The sequence below is a fragment of the Panulirus ornatus genome, chromosome 18 (assembly GCF_036320965.1).
Source record: "Panulirus ornatus isolate Po-2019 chromosome 18, ASM3632096v1, whole genome shotgun sequence".
NCBI lineage: Eukaryota > Metazoa > Arthropoda > Malacostraca > Decapoda > Palinuridae > Panulirus > Panulirus ornatus.
This window is the reverse complement of record NC_092241.1, coordinates 99,559-119,404: the sequence shown is the minus strand read 5'-3', so window position 1 is coordinate 119,404 and position 19,846 is coordinate 99,559. Positions and strand designations below refer to the sequence as shown.

The following is a 19,846-nucleotide window of genomic DNA, read 5'->3' as shown; positions in this document are numbered from 1 at the left end:
CCACTTCAAAACACCCTCTTCTGCTCTCTCAACCACGCTCTTTTTATTTCCACACATCTCTCTTACCCTTACGTTACTCACTCGATCAAACCACCTCACACCACACATTGTCCTCAAACATCTCATTTCCAGCACATCCATCCTCCTGCGCACAACTCTATCCATAGCCCACGCCTCGCAACCATACAGCATTGTTGGAACCACTATTCCTTCAAACATACCCATTTTTGCTTTCCGAGATAATGTTCTCGACTTCCACACATTCTTCAAGGCCCCCAGGATTTTCGCCCCCTCCCCCACCCTATGATCCACTTCCGCTTCCATGGTTCCATCCGCTGCCAGATCCACTCCCAGATAACTAAAACACTTCACTTCCTCCAGTTTTTCTCCATTCAAACTCACCTCCCAACTGACTTGACCCTCAACCCTACTGTACCTAATAACCTTGCTCTTATTCACATTTACTCTTAACTTTCTTCTTCCACACACTTTTCCAAACTCAGTCACCAGCTTCTGCAGTTTCTCACATGAATCAGCCACCAGCGCTGTATCATCAGCGAACAACAACTGACTCACTTCCCAAGCTCTCTCATCCCCAACAGACTTCATACTCGCCCCTCTTTCCAAAACTCTTGCATTTACCTCCCTAACAACCCCATCCATAAACAAATTAAACAACCATGGAGACATCACACACCCCTGCCGCAAACCTACATTTTTTTTTTTTTTTTTTTTTTTTTTTTTTTTTCCAAAAGAGGGAACAGAGAAGGGGCCCAGGTGAGGATATTCCCTCAAGGGCCCAGTCCTCTGTTCTCAACGCTACCTCGCTAATGCGGGAAATGGCGAATAGTATGAAAGAAAGAAAGAAAGATATATATATATATATATATATATATATATATATAAATATATATATATATATATATATGCAAACCACCTCACACCACATTTTGTCCTCAAATATTTCATTTCTAGCACATCCACCCTCCTCAACACAACCCTATCTATAGTCCATGCCTCACAACAATATAACAATGATGGAGCCACTATTCCTTCAAACATACCCATTTTTGCTCTCCAAGATAACGTTCTTGCCTTCCACACATTCTTCAACGCTCCCAGAACCTTTGCCCCCTCCCCCACCCTGTGAATCACTTCTGCTTCCATGGTTCCATCTGCTGCAAAATCCACTCCCAGATATCTAAACCACTTAATTTCCTCCAGTTTTTCTCCATTCAAACTTACCTCCTAATTTATTTGTCCCTCAACCCTACTGAACCTAATAACCTTGCTCTTATTCACATTTACTTAAACTCAGTCACCAACTTCTGCAGTTTCTCACTCGAATCAACCACCAGTGCTGTATCATCAGTGAACAACAACTGACTCACTTCCCAAGCCCTCTCATCCACAACAGATTGCATACTTGCCCCTCTCCAAAACTCTTGCAATCACCTCCCTGATAACCCCATCCATAAACAAATTAAACAACCAGCCCCTATGAGAGGATGAACAGCTGGGTTAAATGTGGACCAGCAGCCACAATGCAAACCTATGCGGACTTGAATCCTAAGTGGCCTGGAGATGTGTCATGGTCAGCAATGTTAATTACTACATCACAGAGGTCCACACTTCATGGTGTTCTTTATTTTTGAGATTTTACTTTAGAGAAAGTAAAAATCGTTTATGTTTCTGTGGTGCTGCTGGTCTCTGTTAATTGGTAACATGTCTTATGTGCCTGTATATAAAAATGATATATAGCGTATGCACATAACACTTGGAAAAACAAAATAATATAATATCTTGAAAATTTTGAGAATGATCAAGTCAAAACTCAAGCAAAACTGAACAGTTCTCAAATAACTTACTGACCAACTATATTAATTTGGGAAATTATCTAGTATTAACAATTAACAAAAACAGTTCATAAACTTGTGCCTTGCTTACCTGTATAGGAACTGCCCTGGTTTTTCATCAAGAAGCTCTTCAACTATGGCTTTTCTTTCTTGGTATGTGAAGTCTGGTTCATACCTCTGCTGACTCTTCAAGATGATGCTGCTTGCAGCCATGTGATGGATTATACGATCTCTTAATGGAAGGTCTAAAATAGAATTTTCTACATCCTCTCTTAAATCATCCAACTTCTTACATTTTTCTAAGGAAGATGAAGCAATATGATCTCTTGGTTTCTCTTTTTTTTCATCATCTTCAAATTCCCCCCACATGGCAACTGTAATGTAACCTGCAAAAACATTTTAGAAAGTTATAAATACTGTTGTTGTGTTGTTGCTCTAATATTGCAACAGGTACACTGCATGCATTATCAACATCTAAGTCATGAGCTCCTGTAAAAACAAAAGCTTCTGCCCATCCTCCAAAACTCACTTCTCTCATAAGCATTCGAAATCTTTTAATATAGAATTAATTATATGAGTCTATTGTTACTTTGTTTCAAATTCCATACATACAGCCACCAAAAGACACTAAAATGCATCCTCAACCCATTCCTAATGCTTAATGTGAAACATGAACTTCCACACGTAAAATCCTTGACAACCACAGAGGTTACATTCCTGGATGAACCTGTGTCGGCAAAACTGAGGTTGACAAGATACAGGGCCTATGGGAAATGAGGAGTTAAGAGGAGTGCTTCTTGAGATGCATACCTTTACCTTAAGTCCTAAAATGAACACTTCAAGATTAAAAATAAGCATTTCATACTTACAAAAAAAAAAATGCTTATTCTATTAAAGTACAAGGAGATGATGTAGATGATGAGATGATGATGATAACATGATGGCATTATGTCACCTCTGATATCGTGCTTATGTACTCCCCAAAAGCAGCCAACCATCCTTACCACACAAAACACCACCTTGATGCTCGCTGTAGCAACACCACCTGGTAGAAATATGACAATCATCCTGCCTTTCCCTAGAAAAGATGGTTTGCTGGTCTGAGTTACAAGCAGTCCACAGCCATGTAAGACTCACCCATGGATTGAAAAACTTTTGTGGAAGACAGTGGATTCTAAGAATCTGATACTGTGGTTCGTTAAATGATAAACATTATACAAGTACATACACTTAACACCATTGTTGATAAGCCCATAGCAGGTACGGAACTGTTGTATAAAGGACTTCTTGATATTTCTCTCCACATATTTTCTTCATTCACCAAGTGAGACGAACATCCCCATTCAGACTATTTTGTGGATGTGAGGGTGAAGATATGCAAAGGTTTTCAAAAAAAGAGGAAACAATGTCAGTGGGAAGAGAGTAGTGAAAGCAAGTGCACTTGGAAAAGAGACATCAGTGAAGAAATACCAGGAGACATTGAGTGTAGAATAGCAACAGGAGAATAAATGAAGCAAGGGGAGTGGATGATGAATGGAAGGTAATTAGGGAAGCAGTGCTGCCAGTGCAAGAGATGCATATGGCCTTTGAAAGGTGAGAGATGGGCAGTTTAGAAGGGTTATAAGTGGTTGGATATATTTGTATATATGTGTATGAGTGGATCTGTCTTTCTTTTGTTTCCCGGCACTATCTCACATAGGAAACAGCAATCAAGAATGAAAAAAAAAGAAATATGTATCTCATACTTGATTGCCATTTCCCACATTATTGAGGTAGTGCAAATAAAAAAATAATCCACAAACATCCATTCTTTAGCTGCTGTATGTAATGCAACTGAAACCACAACTTATCCACAACCAGGTCCCACAGATCTATCCATGGATTACCCTGGATGCTTCAAATGCCCTGCATCTCTCCACTGAGAGCACATTGACCCCAATGTACCACATCATTCCAATTCACTCTCCTGTGCATGCCTTTCACCCTCCTGCATGTTCATGCCCTGTTCACTCAAAATCTTCTTCAATCCATACTCACAAATGTATACATATGTATGCGAGTAGGAGAGATGTCAAAGGGCCTTATTGGATTACGTTTAAATTGATAGGTGTGTAAAAGAGAGACTTTTGGATGTTAATGTGCTGAGAGGGGCAGCTGGAGGGATGTCTGATCACTACCTTGTGGAGGTGAAGGTGTAGATTTGTAGAGGTTTCCAGAAAAGAAGAGAGTGGTGAAGAAGTAAGATTGTTAGAGAAAGAAAAGAGAGAGGCTTTTGCAAGATTCTTGCAAGGAAGTAAAGCAAATGAATCAAATAAAGCAGGAGGAAGTCAAGAGAGAGGTGCAAGAGGTGAAAAAGAGAGCAAATGTGAGTTGGGATGAGAGAGTATCATTAAATCTTAAGGAGAATAAAAAGATGTTTTGGAAGGAGGTAAATAACGTGCGTAAGACAAGAGAACAAATGGGAACATCGGTAAAGGGGGCAAATGGGGAGGTAATAACAAGAAGTGATGAAGTGAGAAGGAGATGGAGTGAGTATCTTGAAGGTTTGCTGAATGTGATTGATGATAGAGCGGCAGATATAAGGTGTTTTGGTTGGGGTGGTGTGCGAAGTGAAAGGGTCAGGTAGAATGGTTTAGTAAACAGAGAAGAGATAGTGAAAACTTTATGGAAGATGAAAACTGGCAAGGCAGTGGGTTTGGATGGCATTGCAGTGGAATTTATTATAAGGGGGTGACTGTGTTGTTGATTGGTTGGTAAGGATATTCAATGTATGTATGGATCATGGTGAAGTGCCTGAGGATTGGTGGAATGCATGCATAGTGCCATTATACAAAGGCAAAGGAGATAAATGTAAGTGTTCAAATTACAGAGGCATAAGATTGTTGAGTTTTCCTGGGAAATTGTATGGGAGGGTATTGACTGAGAGGGTAAAAGCATATACAGAGCATCAGGTTGGGGAAGAGCAGTGTGGTTTCAGAAGCAGTAGAGGATGTGTGGACTAAGTGTTTCCTATGAAGAATGTAAGTGAGAAATACTTAAAAAACAGATGGATTTGTATGTAGCATTTATGGATCTGGAGAAGGCATAGGATAAGGTTGATAGAGATGCTTTGTGGAAGGTTTTAAGAGTATATGGTGTGGGAGGTAAGTTGTTAGAAGCAGTGAAAAGTTTTTATCAAGGATATAAGGCATGTGTACGAGTAAGATGAGAGGAGAGTGATTGGTTCCTAGTGATTGTCTGTTCGTGGCAGGGGTGTGTGATGTCCCCATGGTTGCTTAATTTGTTTATGGATGGGGTGATTAGGGAGGTGAACGAAAGAGTTTTGGAGAGAGGGGCAAGTATGCAGTCTGTTGTGGATTAGAGGGTTTGGGAAGTGAGTCAGTTGTTGTTTGCTGATGATACAGTGCTGGTGGCTGATTCAGGTGAGAAACTGCAGAAGCTGGTGACTGAGTTTGGGAAAGTGTGTGAAAGGAGAAAGTTGATAGTAAATGTGAATAAGAGCAAGGTTATTAGGTTCAGTTAGGTTAAGGGACAAGGTACTTGGGAGGTAGGTTTGAATGGAGAAAAACTGGAGGAAGTGAAGTGTTTTAGATATCTGGGAGTGGATTTGGCAGCAGATGGAACCATGGAAGCAGAAGTGAGCCACAGGATAGGGAGGGGGTGAAGGTTATGGGAGTGTTGAAGAATGTGTGGAAGATGAGAATGTTATCTTGGAGCAAAAATGAGTATGTTTGAAGGAATAGTGGTTGCAACATTTATATGGCTGCAAGGCATAGGATATAGACAGGGTTGTATAGAGGAGGGTAGGGTGCTGGAAATGAAATGTTTGAGGACAACATGTGGTGTGAGGTTGTTTGATCGAGTAAGTAATGAAAGGGTAACAGAGATCTGTGGTAATAAAAAGAGTGTGGTAGAGAGAGCAGAAGAGGGTGTGGTGAAATGGTTTGGACACATGGAGAGAATAAGTGAAGAAAGACTGATGAAGTGGATATATGTGTCAGAGGTGGAGGGAACAAGGAGAAGTGGGAGACCAAACTGGAGGAGGAAGAATGGAGTGAAAAATATTTTGAGTGATCGGGGCCTGAACATACAGGAGGGTGAAAGGCGTGCAAGGAACATGGTGAATTGGAACGTTGTGGTATACTGGGGTTGACATGCAGTCAATGAACTGAACCAGGGCATGTGAAGCGTCTGGGGTAAACCATGGATAGGTCTGTGGGGCCTGGATGTGGAAAGGGAGCTGTGGTTTCAGTGCATTATACATAACAGCTAGAAACTGAGTGTGAGCAAGTGTGGTCTTTTTGTCTTTTCCTGGCGTTATCTTACTGAACGGAGGGGGGGATGCTATTTCCTGTGTGATGGGGTAGTGACAGGAATGGATGAGGGCAGCAAGTACGAGTATGTACATGTGTATATATGTCTGTGTCTGTGCATGTATATGTATGTATACGTTGATATGTATATGCATGTATATGTGTGTGTATGGGCGTTTATGTATACATGAACGTGTATATGAGTGGTTGGGCCATACTTTGCCTGTTTCCTTGGGCTACCTCGCTGATGCGGGAAGCGTTGATTAAGTAAATAAATATAAATATACTTCCATCTCCATTTTGGTCTCCCATTCTCCAAGTTGACTCTACTTCTGACACATAAATACCCTTTGTCAACTTTTCCTAATTCCTTCCTTCCATGTGTCCAAACCATTTCAGCAAACCTTTTTCAGCCCTCTTAATCACACTCCTATTATCACACATCTCTCTCACCCTTTAATCACTTACTCAACCACCTCACACCACATACTGTCTTCACACATTTCATTTTCAATACATCCACCCTCTTCCACTTGGCCTTATCTAGAGCCCATGTCTTGCATCCATATAATTATGATGGGACTACTATTCCTTCAAACATGCCCATTTTTTCCCACTTAGATAATGTTCTCTTTTTTCCACACATTCTTCAGTGTTTCTGGAATCTTTGCCCCTTCACCCACCCTATGATTCACTTCCGCTTCCAGCTTTCCATTCACTGCTATGTCCACTACCAGATATCTAAAGCACTTTACTTCCCTCAATTTTTCTCTAAATGCACACCCTAATTAACCTGTTTCTCAACCAAGCTAAACTTAATAATCTTGCTTTTATTCACATTCACTTTCAACTTCCTTCTTTGACAAACTCTCCCAAACTCAGTCACCAACTTCTGCAATTTCTCACTCGAATCACCCACCAGTGCTGTATCAATAGTAAACAAGAACTGACTCACCTCTCAGGCCCTCTCATCCCTCACAGACTGCATAATTGCCGCTCTCTCCAGAACTCTTGCATTTACCTCCCTCACCACCCAACCCACAAACAAATTAAAGATGGAGACATAACACACCCATGCTGCAGACCAACTTTCATGTGGAACCGTTCACTCTCCTCTCTTCCTACTTGCACATATGCCTTCCACTTTTGATAAGAACTTCTCACTTCTAGTAGCTTTACTTCCACACAGCAGATTCTTAAGACCTTCCATAAGGCATCTATCTCAACCCTATTATAAGCTTTCCCCAGATCCTTCAATGCCACATATAAATCCATCTGTTTATCTAAGAGTTTCTCACACACATTCTTTTATGCAAACACCTGAGTCACACATCCTCTGCCACTTCTGAGACCACATTGCTCCTACTAAAAGCATGATCTGTATATGCATTTAGCCTCTCAAACAATGTCCTCCCATACACCCTACCTGGTATACTCAATAAACTTATACCTCTGTGGTATGAACACTAACCTTTATCCCCTTGCCTTTATACAATGGCACTATGCATGCATTCTGCCAATCCTAAGGCCCCTCTTCATGATACTATGATCCATACATGCATTGAAAATCTTTACCAACCAGTCACCAACAGAGTCATCACATTTCTTGAGTAATTCAAATATAGTACCATCTACTACTGCCACTTTGTCTATTTTCATCTTATGCAAGGCTTTCACCACCATTTCTCTCTTCACCAAACATCTCGCTATGACTTTCTCACTTTGCATACCATCCCCACCCAAAAACTCTACATCTACCACCCAATCAACAAACACATTTAACACTCCTTCAAAATACTCACCCCATCTCCTCACTTTATCACTAACTGTTCTTGCTTCCCCTTTAGCTCCCTTCAACGATGTTCCTATTTGTTCTCTTGTTTTTCTGATCATTATCTACCTCCATTCAAAACATCTTCACACTCTTCCTCAAGTTTACACTCACCCCAACTCTTACTAGCCCTCTTTTTGACCTCCTGCTGCTTTCTCTTAAACATCCCTCAATCATTTGCACTCCTTCCCTATAAGTACGACCCAGATGTCTCTCTTTTCCCTTTCACTAGAAACTTCACTTCTGCATCCCATCACTCACTACTCTTACTAATCTGCTCATCTCTCACCTTTTACATACCATATGCATCTCCTGCACATGCTTTCCTGTACAGATCCTCTCCAACTTACGATGGTTGGACTTATGATTTTTCTTCTTTACATTAAACATTCAGTAAAAACCATACTTTGAATTTTGACCATTTCCCAGGCTAGCGATATGCAGTACAATACTCTCTTGTAATGATATGCAGCTTCCAGTCAGCCATGTTATCACGAATGTAAACAACTGTTACTCAAGAGGAAGGCAATTACTCTTGAGATGAGATTAAAGATAATTCTCCAGCAAGAAGGTGGCAAGCCAGTAATGGCCATTGCATATTAGGACTTTCACAATTGACAATCACGACCATCTTAAAGGATAAGAAGCGAATCAGTGATGCAGTGAAATCTTTAGCATCGGTTAAATCCACTGTCATCACGAGGAAAAGAGCTGGGGATTAATGATACTGAAAAATTACTAGTCATGTGGTGAGAAGACCAGATATAGAAGTATATGCCGCTTAGTTTATTGATGATCCAGAATATGGCAAGAAGTCTTTTCGATGAGCTAAAAAAGGTGTGCCAATGATCCTACGTATATGCAAATGTTTACAGCAAGTCATGGGTGTTCCAACGCTTTAAAGAGTGTCACAATTTTCATTAGCAAAGGTTGCCGGTCAGGCAGCAAGTGCCCATACTGAAGGTCCTGAAGAATATAAGGAAGAGCTGTATATAACTGTGGATGAGAAATGCAAGTATTCTCAGAAGGTTTAAAGTAGGCTAGGATAAGCTATCATGTTCGGTAGGTTAGATGTATGGTAATGAATGTATTTTTGACTTATGATATTTTCAACTTAAGATGGTTCTTATCAAAACATAACCCCATCATAAGTTGGGGAGTACCTGTATGCATCTCATTCCTCACCCACTTCCCTTGTGTTTCATTTATATATATACTTTTCTTATACTTTGTTGCTGTTTCCCGCGTTAGCCAGGTAGGGCAAGGAAACAGACAAAAGAATGACACAACCCACCCACGTACACATATATGTGGGTGTCATACACGTCCACACACGCACATATACATACCTATACATCTCAACGTATACATATATATACACACACAGACCTATACATATATACACACGTACATAATTCATTGTCTTGGGAGTAAAGTCGGGTTAGTGAGAGGACAAGAGCAAGGGAAGGAGTAGCACTACTCCTGAAACAGGAGTTGTGGGAGTATGTGATAGAGTGTAAGAAAGTAAATTCTAGACTGATATGGGTAAAACTGAAAGTTGATGGAGAAAGATGGGTGATTACTGGTGTATATGCACCTGGGCATGAGAAGAAAGATCATGAGAGGCAAGTCTTTTGGGAGCAGCTGAATGAGTGTGTTAGTGGTTTTGATGCACAAGACCGGGTTATAGTGATGGGTGATTTGAATGCGAAGGTGAGTAATGTGGCAGTTGAGGGAATAATTGGTACACATGGGGTGTTCAGTGTTGTAAATGGAAATGGTGAAGAGCTTGTGGATTTGTGTGCTGAGAAAGGACTGGTGATTGGGAATACCTGGTTTAAAAAGTGAGATATACATAAGTATACATATGTAAGTAGGAGAGATGGCCAGGGAGAGTTATTGGATTATGTGTTAATTGATAGGTGCACAAAAGAGAGACTTTTGGATGTTAATGTGCTGAGAGGTGTAACTGGAGGGATGTCTGATCATTATCTTGTGGAGTCGAAGGTGAAGATTTGTTGGGGTTTTCAGAAAAGAAGAGAGAATGTTGGGGTGAAGAGAGTGGTGAGGGTAAGTGAGCTTGGGAAGGAGACTTGTGTGAGGAAGTACCAGGAGTGACTGAGTACAGAATGGAAAAAGGTGAGAACAAAGGAGGTAAGGGGAGTGGGGGAGGAATGGGGTGTATTTAGGGAAGCAGTGATGGCTTGCGCAAAAGATGCTTGTGGCATGAGAAGCGTGGGAGGTGGGTTGATTAGAAAGGGTAGTGAGTGGTGGGATGAAGAAGTAAGATTATTAGTGAAAGAGAAGAGAGAGGCATTTGGACGATTTTTGCAGGGAAAAAATGCAATTGAGTGGGAGATGTATAAAAGAAAGAGCCCGGAGGTCAAAAGAAAGGTGCAAGAGGTGAAAAAGAGGGCAAATAAGAGTTGGGGTGAGAGAGTATCATTAAATCTTAGGGAGAATAAAAAGATGTTTTGGAAGGAGGTAAATAAAGTGCGTAAGACAAGGGAGCAAATGGGAACTTCAGTGAAGGGGGTTAATGGGGAGGTTATAACAAGTAGTGGTGATGTGAGAAGGAGACGGAGTGAGTATCTTGAAGGTTTGATGAAAGTGTTTGATGATAGAGTGGCAGATATAGGGTGTTTTGGTCGAGGTGGTGTGCAAAGTGAGAGGGTTAGGGAAAATGATTTGGTAAACAGAGAAGAGGTAGTAAAAGCTTTGCGGAAGATGAAAGCTGGCAAGGAGCGGGTTTGGATGGTATTGCAGTGGAATTTATTAAAAAAAGGGGGGTGACTGTATTGTTGACTGGTTGGTAAGGTTATTTAATGTATGTATGATTCATGGTGAGGTGCCTGAGGATTGGCGGAATGCTTGCATAGTGCCATTGTACAAAGGCAAAGGGGATAAAAGTGATTCCTCAAATTACAGAGGTATAAGTTTGCTGATTATTCCTGGGAAATTATATGGGAGGGTATTGATTGAGAGGGTGAAGGCATGTACAGAGCATCAGATTGGGGAAGAGCAGTGTGGTTTCAGAAGTGGTATAGGATGTGTGGATCAGGTGTTTGCTTTGAAGAATGTATGTGAGAAATACTTAGAAAAGCAAATGGATTTGTATGTAGCATTTATGGATCTGGAGAAGGCAGATGATAGAGTTGACAGAGATGCTGTGTGGAAGGTTTTAAGAATATATGATGTGGGAGGCAAGTTGTTAGAAGCAGTGAAAAGTTTTTATCGAGGATGTAAGGCATGTGTAGGTGTAGGAAGAGGAAAGTCACTGGTTCTCAGTAAATGTAGGTTTGCGGTAGGGGTGTGTGATGTCTCCATGGTTGTTTAATTTGTTTATGGATGGGGTTGTTAGGGAGGTGAATGCAAGAGTTTTGGAAAGAGGGGCAAGTATGAAGTCTGTTGTGGATGAGAGAGCTTGGGAAGTGAGTAAGTTGTTGTTCGCTGATGATACAACGCTGGTGGCTGATTCATGTGAGAAACTGCAGAAGCTGGTGACTGAGTTTGGTAAAGTGTGTGAAAGAAGAAAGTTAAGAGTAAACGTAAACAAGAGCATCACATCGATCTTCGTATCTACAGACATTTGAACCTACCCAAGATTTTTTCAAAAATAGGATTCATTGGTAATCAAACGTTAAAATTCATGTTACCACTTTGTGGCACAAATGGCAAAGGACATTAAGCATTTCTAAACCCTTCAGGCAAATCTTTATCTTGTATTACAGCTTCATGGTGTTTGTAAATCGACTTACATCGTAAATACAGCAGGATTTTAGAAAATGACATGGGGACACCACAGGTGTCTCTTCTGGTTGTTTCCTACTTCACAGATTTTGATGAGTGTTACCAATACATTCGATATACTCAACTGTTTAAGTTTTATCCCATAATTTCCCTTTAAATCAAAGCCCTGCCCACTTTACAAGAACTTTAAACTCATGGAGTGGAAAGTTCTGCCCCTAAAATCCCACACTTTGTATTAAGTCTACACAGTCAAATAATCAACTAGTATAATTTCATAAAAATGTATTACTCTAATACGTGGGTCAGTAATAGTTGAAATTACTATTCATAATCCTACCTATAATTTTCTGTTACCTTTCTATGAAGCAGTTAACGGGATTCCATAAAATGTAAGAAGCTATGTCTCAAACTATGACGTAGTTTCCATAGGAGGTGATATGTATACTGCTTAGGCTGACCTCAAAGGTTTATCAAAACAACAACAGTGAAGGACGATGCGTGTGGCTGTGGCCGCACATTCCTGCCACAACCCAAGACTACCAGCGATCCTTTTTCCTGTACCCACAAAGGTTTGGGTTGAGGTTTATTTGGTAAAATTATTATTATTATTACTATTAGTGAAAGAGAAGAGAGAGGCATTTGGACGATTTTTGCAGGGAAAAAATGCAAAGGAGTGGGAGATGTATAAAAGAAAGAGGCAGGAGGTCAAGAAAAAGGTGCAAGAGGTGAAAAAGAGGGAAAATGAGAGTTGGGGTGAGAGAGTATCATTAAATTTTAGGGAGAATAAAAAGATGTTTTGGAAGGAGGAAAATAAAGTGCGTAAGACAAGAGAGCAAATAGGAACTTTAGTGAAGGGGGCTAATGGAGAGATGATAACAAGTAGTGGTGATGTGAGAAGGAGATAGAGTGAGTATTTTGAAGGTTTGTTGAATGTTTTTGATGATAGAGTGGCACATACAGGGTGTTTTGATCGAGGTGGTGTGCAAAGTGAGAGGGTTAGGAAAAATGATTTGGTAAACAGAGAAGGGGTAGTAAAAGCTTTACGGAAGATGAATGCCGGCAAGGCAGCAGGTTTGGATGGTATTGCAGTGGAATTTATTAAAAAAAGGGGGTGACTGTATTGTTGACTGGTTGGTAAGGTTATCTAATATATGTATGATTCATGGTGAGGTGCCTGAGGATTGGCGGAATCCTTGCATAGTGCCATTGTACAAAGGCAAAGGGGATAAGAGTGAGTGCTCATATTACAGAGGTCTAAGTTTGTTGAGTATTCCTGGTAAATTATATGGGAGGGTATTGATTGAGAAGGTGAAGGCATGTACAGAGCATCAGATTGGGGAAGAGCAGTGTGGTTTCAGAAGTGGTAGAGGATGTGTGGATCAGGTGTTTGTTTTGAAGAATGTATGTGAGAAATACTTAGAAAAGCAAGTGGAATTGTATGTAGTATTTATGGATCTGGAGAAGGCATATGATAGAGTTGATAGAGATGCTCTGTGGAAGGTATTAAGAATATATGGTGTGGGAGGCAAGTTGTTAGAAGCAGTGAAAAGTTTTTATCGAGGATGTAAGGCATGTGTAGGTGTAGGAAGAGAGGAAAGTGATTGGTTCTCAGTGAATATAGGTTTGCGACAGGGGTGTGTGATGTCTCCATGGTTGTTTAATTTGTTTATGGATGGGGTTGTTAGGGAGGTGAATGCAAGAGTTTTGGAAAGAGGGGCAAGTATGAAGTCTGTTGTGGATGAGAGAGCTTGGGAAGTGAGTCAGTTGTTGTTCGCTGATGATACAGCGCTGGTGGCTGATTCATGTGAGAAACTGCAGAAGCTGTTGACTGAGTTCGGTAAAGTGTGTGAAAGAAGAAAGTTAAGAGTAAACGTAAACAAGAGCATCACATCGATCTTCGTATCTACAGACATTTGAACCTACCCAAGATTTTTTCAAAAATAGGATTCATTGGTAATCAAACGTTAAAATTCATGTCACCACTTTGTGGCACAAATGGCAAAGGACATTAAGCATTTCTAAACCCTTCAGGCAAATCTTTATCTTGTATTACAGCTTCATGGTGTTTGTAAATCGACTTACATCGTAAATACAGCAGGATTTTAGAAAATGACATGGGGACACCACAGGTGTCTCTTCTGGTTGTTTCCTACTTCACAGATTTTGATGAGTGTTACCAATACATTCGATATACTCAACTGTTTAAGTTTTATCCCATAATTTCCCTTTAAATCAAAGCCCTGCCCACTTTACAAGAACTTTAAACTCATGGAGTGGAAGGTTCTGCCCCTAAAATCCCACGCTTTGTATTAAGTCTACACAGTCAAATAATCAACTAGTATAATTTCATAAAAATGTATTACTCTAATACGTGGGTCAGTAATAGTTGAAATTACTATTCATATTCCTACCTATAATTTTCTGTTATCTTTCTATGAAGCAGTTAACGGGATTCCGTAAAATGTAAGAAGCTATGACTCAAACTATGACGTAGTTTCCATGGGAGGTGATATGTATACTGCTTAGGCTGACCTCAAAGGTTTATCAAAACAACAACAGTGAAGGACGATGCGTGTGGCTGTGGCCGCACATTCCTGCCACAACCCAAGACTACCAGCGATCCTTTTTCCTGTACCCACAAAGGTTTGGGTTGAGGTTTATTTGGTAAAATTATTATTATTATTACTATTAGTGAAAGAGAAGAGAGAGGCATTTGGACGATTTTTGCAGGGAAAAAATGCAAAGGAGTGGGAGATGTATAAAAGAAAGAGGCAGGAGGTCAAGAAAAAGGTGCAAGAGGTGAAAAAGAGCGAAAATGAGAGTTGGGGTGAGAGAGTATTATTAGATTTTAGGGAGAATAAAAAGATGTTTTGGAAGGAGGAAGATAAAGTGCGTAAGACAAGAGAGCAAATAGGAACTTTAGTGAAGGGGGCTAATGGAGAGATGATAACAAGTAGTGGTGATGTGAGAAGGAGATAGAGTGAGTATTTTGAAGGTTTGTTGAATGTTTTTGATGATAGAGTGGCACATACAGGGTGTTTTGATCGAGGTGGTGTGCAAAGTGAGAGGGTTAGGGAAAATGATTTGGTAAACAGAGAAGGGGTAGTAAAAGCTTTATGGAAGATGAATGCCGGCAAGGCAGCAGGTTTGGATGGTATTGCAGTGGAATTTATTAAAAAAAGGGGGTGACTGTATTGTTGAATGGTTGGTAAGGTTATCTAATATATGTATGATTCATGGTGAGGTGCCTGAGGATTGGCGGAATCCTTGCATAGTGCCATTGTACAAAGGCAAAGGGGATAAGAGTGAGTGCTCAAATTACAGAGGTCTAAGTGTTGAGTATTCCTGGTAAATTATATGGGAGGGTATTGATTGAGAGGGTGAAGGCATGTACAGAGCATCAGATTGGGGAAGAGCAGTGTGGTTTCAGAAGTGGTAGAGGATGTGTGGATCAGGTGTTTTTTTTGAAGAATGTATGTGAGAATTACTTAGAAAAGCAAGTGGAATTGTATGTAGTATTTATGGATCTGGAGAATGCATATGATAGAGTTGATAGAGATGCTCTGTGGAAGGTATTAAGAATATATGGTTTGGGAGGCAAGTTGTTAGAAGCAGTAAAAAGTTTTTATCGAGGATGTAAGGCATGTGTAGGTGTAGGAAGAGAGGAAAGTGATTGGTTCTCAGTGAATATAGGTTTGCGACAGGGGTGTGTGATGTCTCCATGGTTGTTTAATTTGTTTATGGATGGGGTTGTTAGGGAGGTGAATGCAAGAGTTTTGGAAAGAGGGGCAAGTATGAAGTCTGTTGTGGATGAGAGAGCTTGGGAAGTGAGTCAGTTGTTGTTCGCTGATGATACAGCGCTGGTGGCTGATTCATGTGAGAAACTGCAGAAGCTGTTGACTGAGTTCGGTAAAGTGTGTGAAAGAAGAAAGTTAAGAGTAAATGTGAATAAAAGAAAGTTAAGAGTAAATGTGAATAAGAGCAAAGTTACTAGGTACAGTAGGGTTGAGGGTCAAGTCAACTGGGAGGTAAGTTTGAATGGAGAAAAACTGGAGGAAGTAAAGTGTTTTAGATATCTGGGAGTGGATCTGGCAGAAGATGGAACCATGGAAGCTCAAGTGAATCATGGGGTGGGGGAGGGGGCGATAATTCTGGGAGCCTTGAAGAATGTTTGGAAGTCGAGAACATTATTTCGGGGAGCAAAAATGGGTATGCTTGAAGGAATAGTTGTTCCAACAATGTTGTATGGTTGCGAGGCTTGGGCTATGGATAGAGTTGTGCGCAGGAGGGTGGATGTGCTGGAAATGAGAGGTTTGAGGACAATATGTGGTGTGAGGGGATTTGATCGATTAAGTAATGTAAGGGTAAGAGAGATTTGTGGAAATAAAAAGAGCGTGGTTGAGAGAGCAGAAGAGGGTGTTCTGAAATGGTTTGGTCACATGGAGAGAATTAGTGAGGGAAGATTGACCAAGAGGATATATGTGTCAGAGGTGGAGGGAACGAGTAGAAGTGGGAGACCAAATTGGAGGTGGAAAGATGGAGTGAAAAAGATTTTGAGTGATCGGGGCCTGAACATGCAGGAGGGTGAAAGGCGTGCAAGGAATAGAGTGAATTGGAACGATGTGGTATACCGGGGTCGACGTGCTGTCAATAGATTGAACCAGGGCATGTGAAGCGTCTGGGGTAAACCATGGAAAGTGGTGTGGGGCCTGGATGTGGCAAGGGAGCTTTGGTTTCGGTGCATTATTACATGACAGCTAGAGACTGAGTGTGAACGAATGGGGCCTTTGTTGTCTTTTCCTAGCGCTACCTCGCGCACGTGAGGGGGAGGGGGTTGTTATTCCATGTGTGGCGGGGTGGCAATGGGAATAAATAAAGGCAGACTATGAATTAGGTACATGTGTATATATGTATATGCCTGTGTGTGTACATACATGTGTACATTGAGATGTATAGGTATGTAAATTTGCGCGTGTGGACGTGTATGTTATATACATGTGTATGTGGGTGGGTTGGGCCATTCTTTTGTCTGTTTCCTTGCGCTACCTCGCTAACGCGGGAGACAGCGACAAAGCAAAATAAATAATAAATAAATATTATTATTATTATTATTATTATTATTACTATTATTATTATTATTATTATAATTATTATTATTATTATTATTATTATTATTATTATTATCATTGTTATTATCATTGTTATTACTATTATCATTATCATTGTTACTGTTATCAATATTACTATCATTATTATTATTATTATTATTATTATTATTGTTATTATTATTATTAATAATAATGTATATTTCATGTAAATAAATTATACATTTCCCTGTTCCATAGCCAGAGGTTGAACCATTATGTGACAGTCATTTTTCATTTCATTTCAAGCTAGAAGTTTCAGTTTTCTAAATTATTGCTTACATTTTTTATATAAGGAGACTTATGTGAGGAAGTACCAGGAGAGACTGAGTACAGAATGGAAAAAGGTGAGAACAATGGAAGTAAGGGGAGTGGGGGAGGAATGGGATGTATTTAGGGAATCAGTGATGGATTGCGCAAAAGATGCTTGTGGCATGAGAAGAGTGGGAGGTGGGTTGATTAGAAAGGGTAGTGAGTGGTGGGATGAAGAAGTAAGAGTATTAGTGAAAGAGAAGAGAGAGGCATTTGGACGATTTTTGCAGGGAAAAAATGCAATTGAGTGGGAGATGTATAAAAGAAAGAGACAGGAGGTCAAGAGAAAGGTGCAAGAGGTGAAAAAGAAGGCAAATGAGAGTTGGGGTGAGAGAGTATCATTAAATTTTAGGGAGAATAAAAAGATGTTCTGGAAGGAGGTAAATAAAGTGCGTAAGACAAGGGAGCAAATGGGAACTTCAGTGAAGGGCGCAAATGGGGAGGTGATAACAAGTAGTGGTGATGTGAGAAGGAGATGGAGTGAGTATTTTGTAGGTTTGTTGAATGTGTTTGATGATAGAGTGGCAGATATAGGGTGTTTTGGTCGAGGTGGTGTGCAAAGTGAGAGGGTTAGGGAAAATGATTTGGTAAACAGAGAAGAGGTAGTAAAAGCTTTGCGGAAGATGAAAGCCGGCAAGGCAGCGGGTTTGGATGGTATTGCAGTGGAATTTATTAAAAAAGGGGGTGACTGTATTGTTGACTGGTTGGTAAGGTTATTTAATGTATGTATGACTCATGGTGAGGTGCCTGAGGATTGGCGGAATGCGTGCATAGTGCCATTGTACAAAGGCAAAGGGGATAAGAGTGAGTGCTCAAATTACAGAGGTATAAGTTTGTTGAGTATTCCTGGTAAATTATATGGGAGGGTATTGATTGAGAGGGTGAAGGCATGTACAGAGCAACAGATTGGGGAAGAGCAGTGTGGTTTCAGAAGTGGTAGAGGATGTGTGGATCAGGTGTTTGCTTTGAAGAATGTATGTGAGAAATACTTAGAAAAGCAAATGGATTTGTATGTAGCATTTATGGATCTGGAGAAGGCATATGATAGAGTTGATAGAGATGCTCTGTGGAAGGTATTAAGAATATATGGTGTGGGAGGCAAGTTGTTAGAAGCAGTGAAAAGTTTTTATCGAGGATGTAAGGCATGTGTACGTGTAGGAAGAGAGGAAAGTGATTGGTTCTCAGTGAATGTATGTTTGCGGCAGGGGTGTGTGATGTCTCCATGGTTGTTTAATTTGTTTATGGATGGGGTTGTCAGGGAGGTGAATGCAAGAGTTTTGGAAAGAGGGGCAAGTATGAAGTCTGTTGGGGATGAGAGAGCTTGGGAAGTGAGTCAGTTGTTGTTCGCTGATGATACAGCGCTGGTGGCTGATTCATGTGAGAAACTGCAGAAGCTGGTGACTGAGTTTGGTAAAGCGTGTGAAAGAAGAAAGTTAAGAGTAAATGTGAATAAGAGCAAGGTTATTAGGTACAGTAGGGTTGAGGGTCAAGTCAATTGGGAGGTGAGTTTGAATGGAGAAAAACTGGAGGAAGTGAAGTGTTTTAGATATCTGGGAGTGGATCTGGCAGCGGATGGAACCATGGAAGCGGAAGTGGATCATAGGGTGGGGGAGGGGGCGAAAATTCTGGGAGCCTTGAAGAATGTGTGGAAGTCGAGAACATTATCTCGGAAAGCAAAAATGGGTATGTTTGAAGGAATAGTGGTTCCAACAATGTTGTATGGTTGCGAGGCTTGGGCTATGGATAGAGTTGTGCGCAGGAGGATGGATGTGCTGGAAATGAGATGTTTGAGGACAATGTGTGGTGTGAGGTGGTTTGATCGAGTAAGTAACGTAAGGGTAAGAGAGATGTGTGGAAATAAAAAGAGCGTGGTTGAGAGAGCAGAAGAGGGTGTTTTGAAATGGTTTGGGCACATGGAGAGAATGAGTGAGGAAAGATTGACCAAGAGGATATATGTGTCGGAGGTGGAGGGAACGAGGAGAAGAGGGAGACCAAATTGGAGGTGGAAAGATGGAGTGAAAAAGATTTTGTGTGATCGGGGCCTGAACATGCAGGAGGGTGAAAGGAGGGCAAGGAATAGAGTGAATTGGAGCGATGTGGTATACCGGGGTTGACGTGCTGTCAGTGGATTGAATCGGGGCATGTGAAGCGTCTGGGGTAAACCATGGAAAGCTGTGTAGGTATGTATATTTGCGTGTGTGGACGTATGTATATACATGTGTATGGGGGTGGGTTGGGCCATTTCTTTCGTCTGTTTCCTTGCGCTACCTCACAAACGCGGGAGACAGCGACAAAGCAAAAAAGATAAAATATATATATATATATATATATATATATATATATATATATATATATATATATATATATATATATATATATATATGTGTATATATATATATATATATATATGAGTGTATGTGTGTATGTGTGTATATATGTGTATATATGTGTGTATATATATATATATATATATATATATATATATATATATATATATATATATATATATATATATATATATATATATATATATATATATTATCCCTGGGGAGAGGGGTGAAAGAATACTTCCCACGCATTCCTCACGTGTCGTAGAAGGCGACGAGAGGGGACGGGAGCGGGGGACCAGAAATCCTCCCC

At 40.5% G+C, this 19,846-nt stretch overlaps 1 protein-coding gene across 4 annotated transcripts in view; it reads right to left on the bottom strand.

The window, feature by feature from the left end:
- The window catches only part of LOC139754949 (coiled-coil domain-containing protein 97), a 154,649-nt gene extending 140,358 nt beyond the window's left edge, over positions 1-14,291 (bottom strand). For 2 of the 4 annotated variants that reach the window (XM_071672768.1, XM_071672771.1), the window contains exons 1-2: positions 12,088-12,246; positions 1,948-2,242 (exon numbers count right to left, since the gene is read on the bottom strand). In XM_071672768.1, the coding sequence (XP_071528869.1) occupies positions 1,948-2,225 (278 nt within the window). In that variant the 5' untranslated portion in view covers positions 2,226-2,242; positions 12,088-12,246. Of the gene's footprint in view, positions 1-1,947; positions 2,243-12,087; positions 12,250-14,161 lie in introns of those variants that run through there. The other 2 variants (XM_071672770.1, XM_071672769.1) reach the window with 2 other exon arrangements.
- Between the last annotated feature and the right edge of the window lie 5,555 nt (positions 14,292-19,846).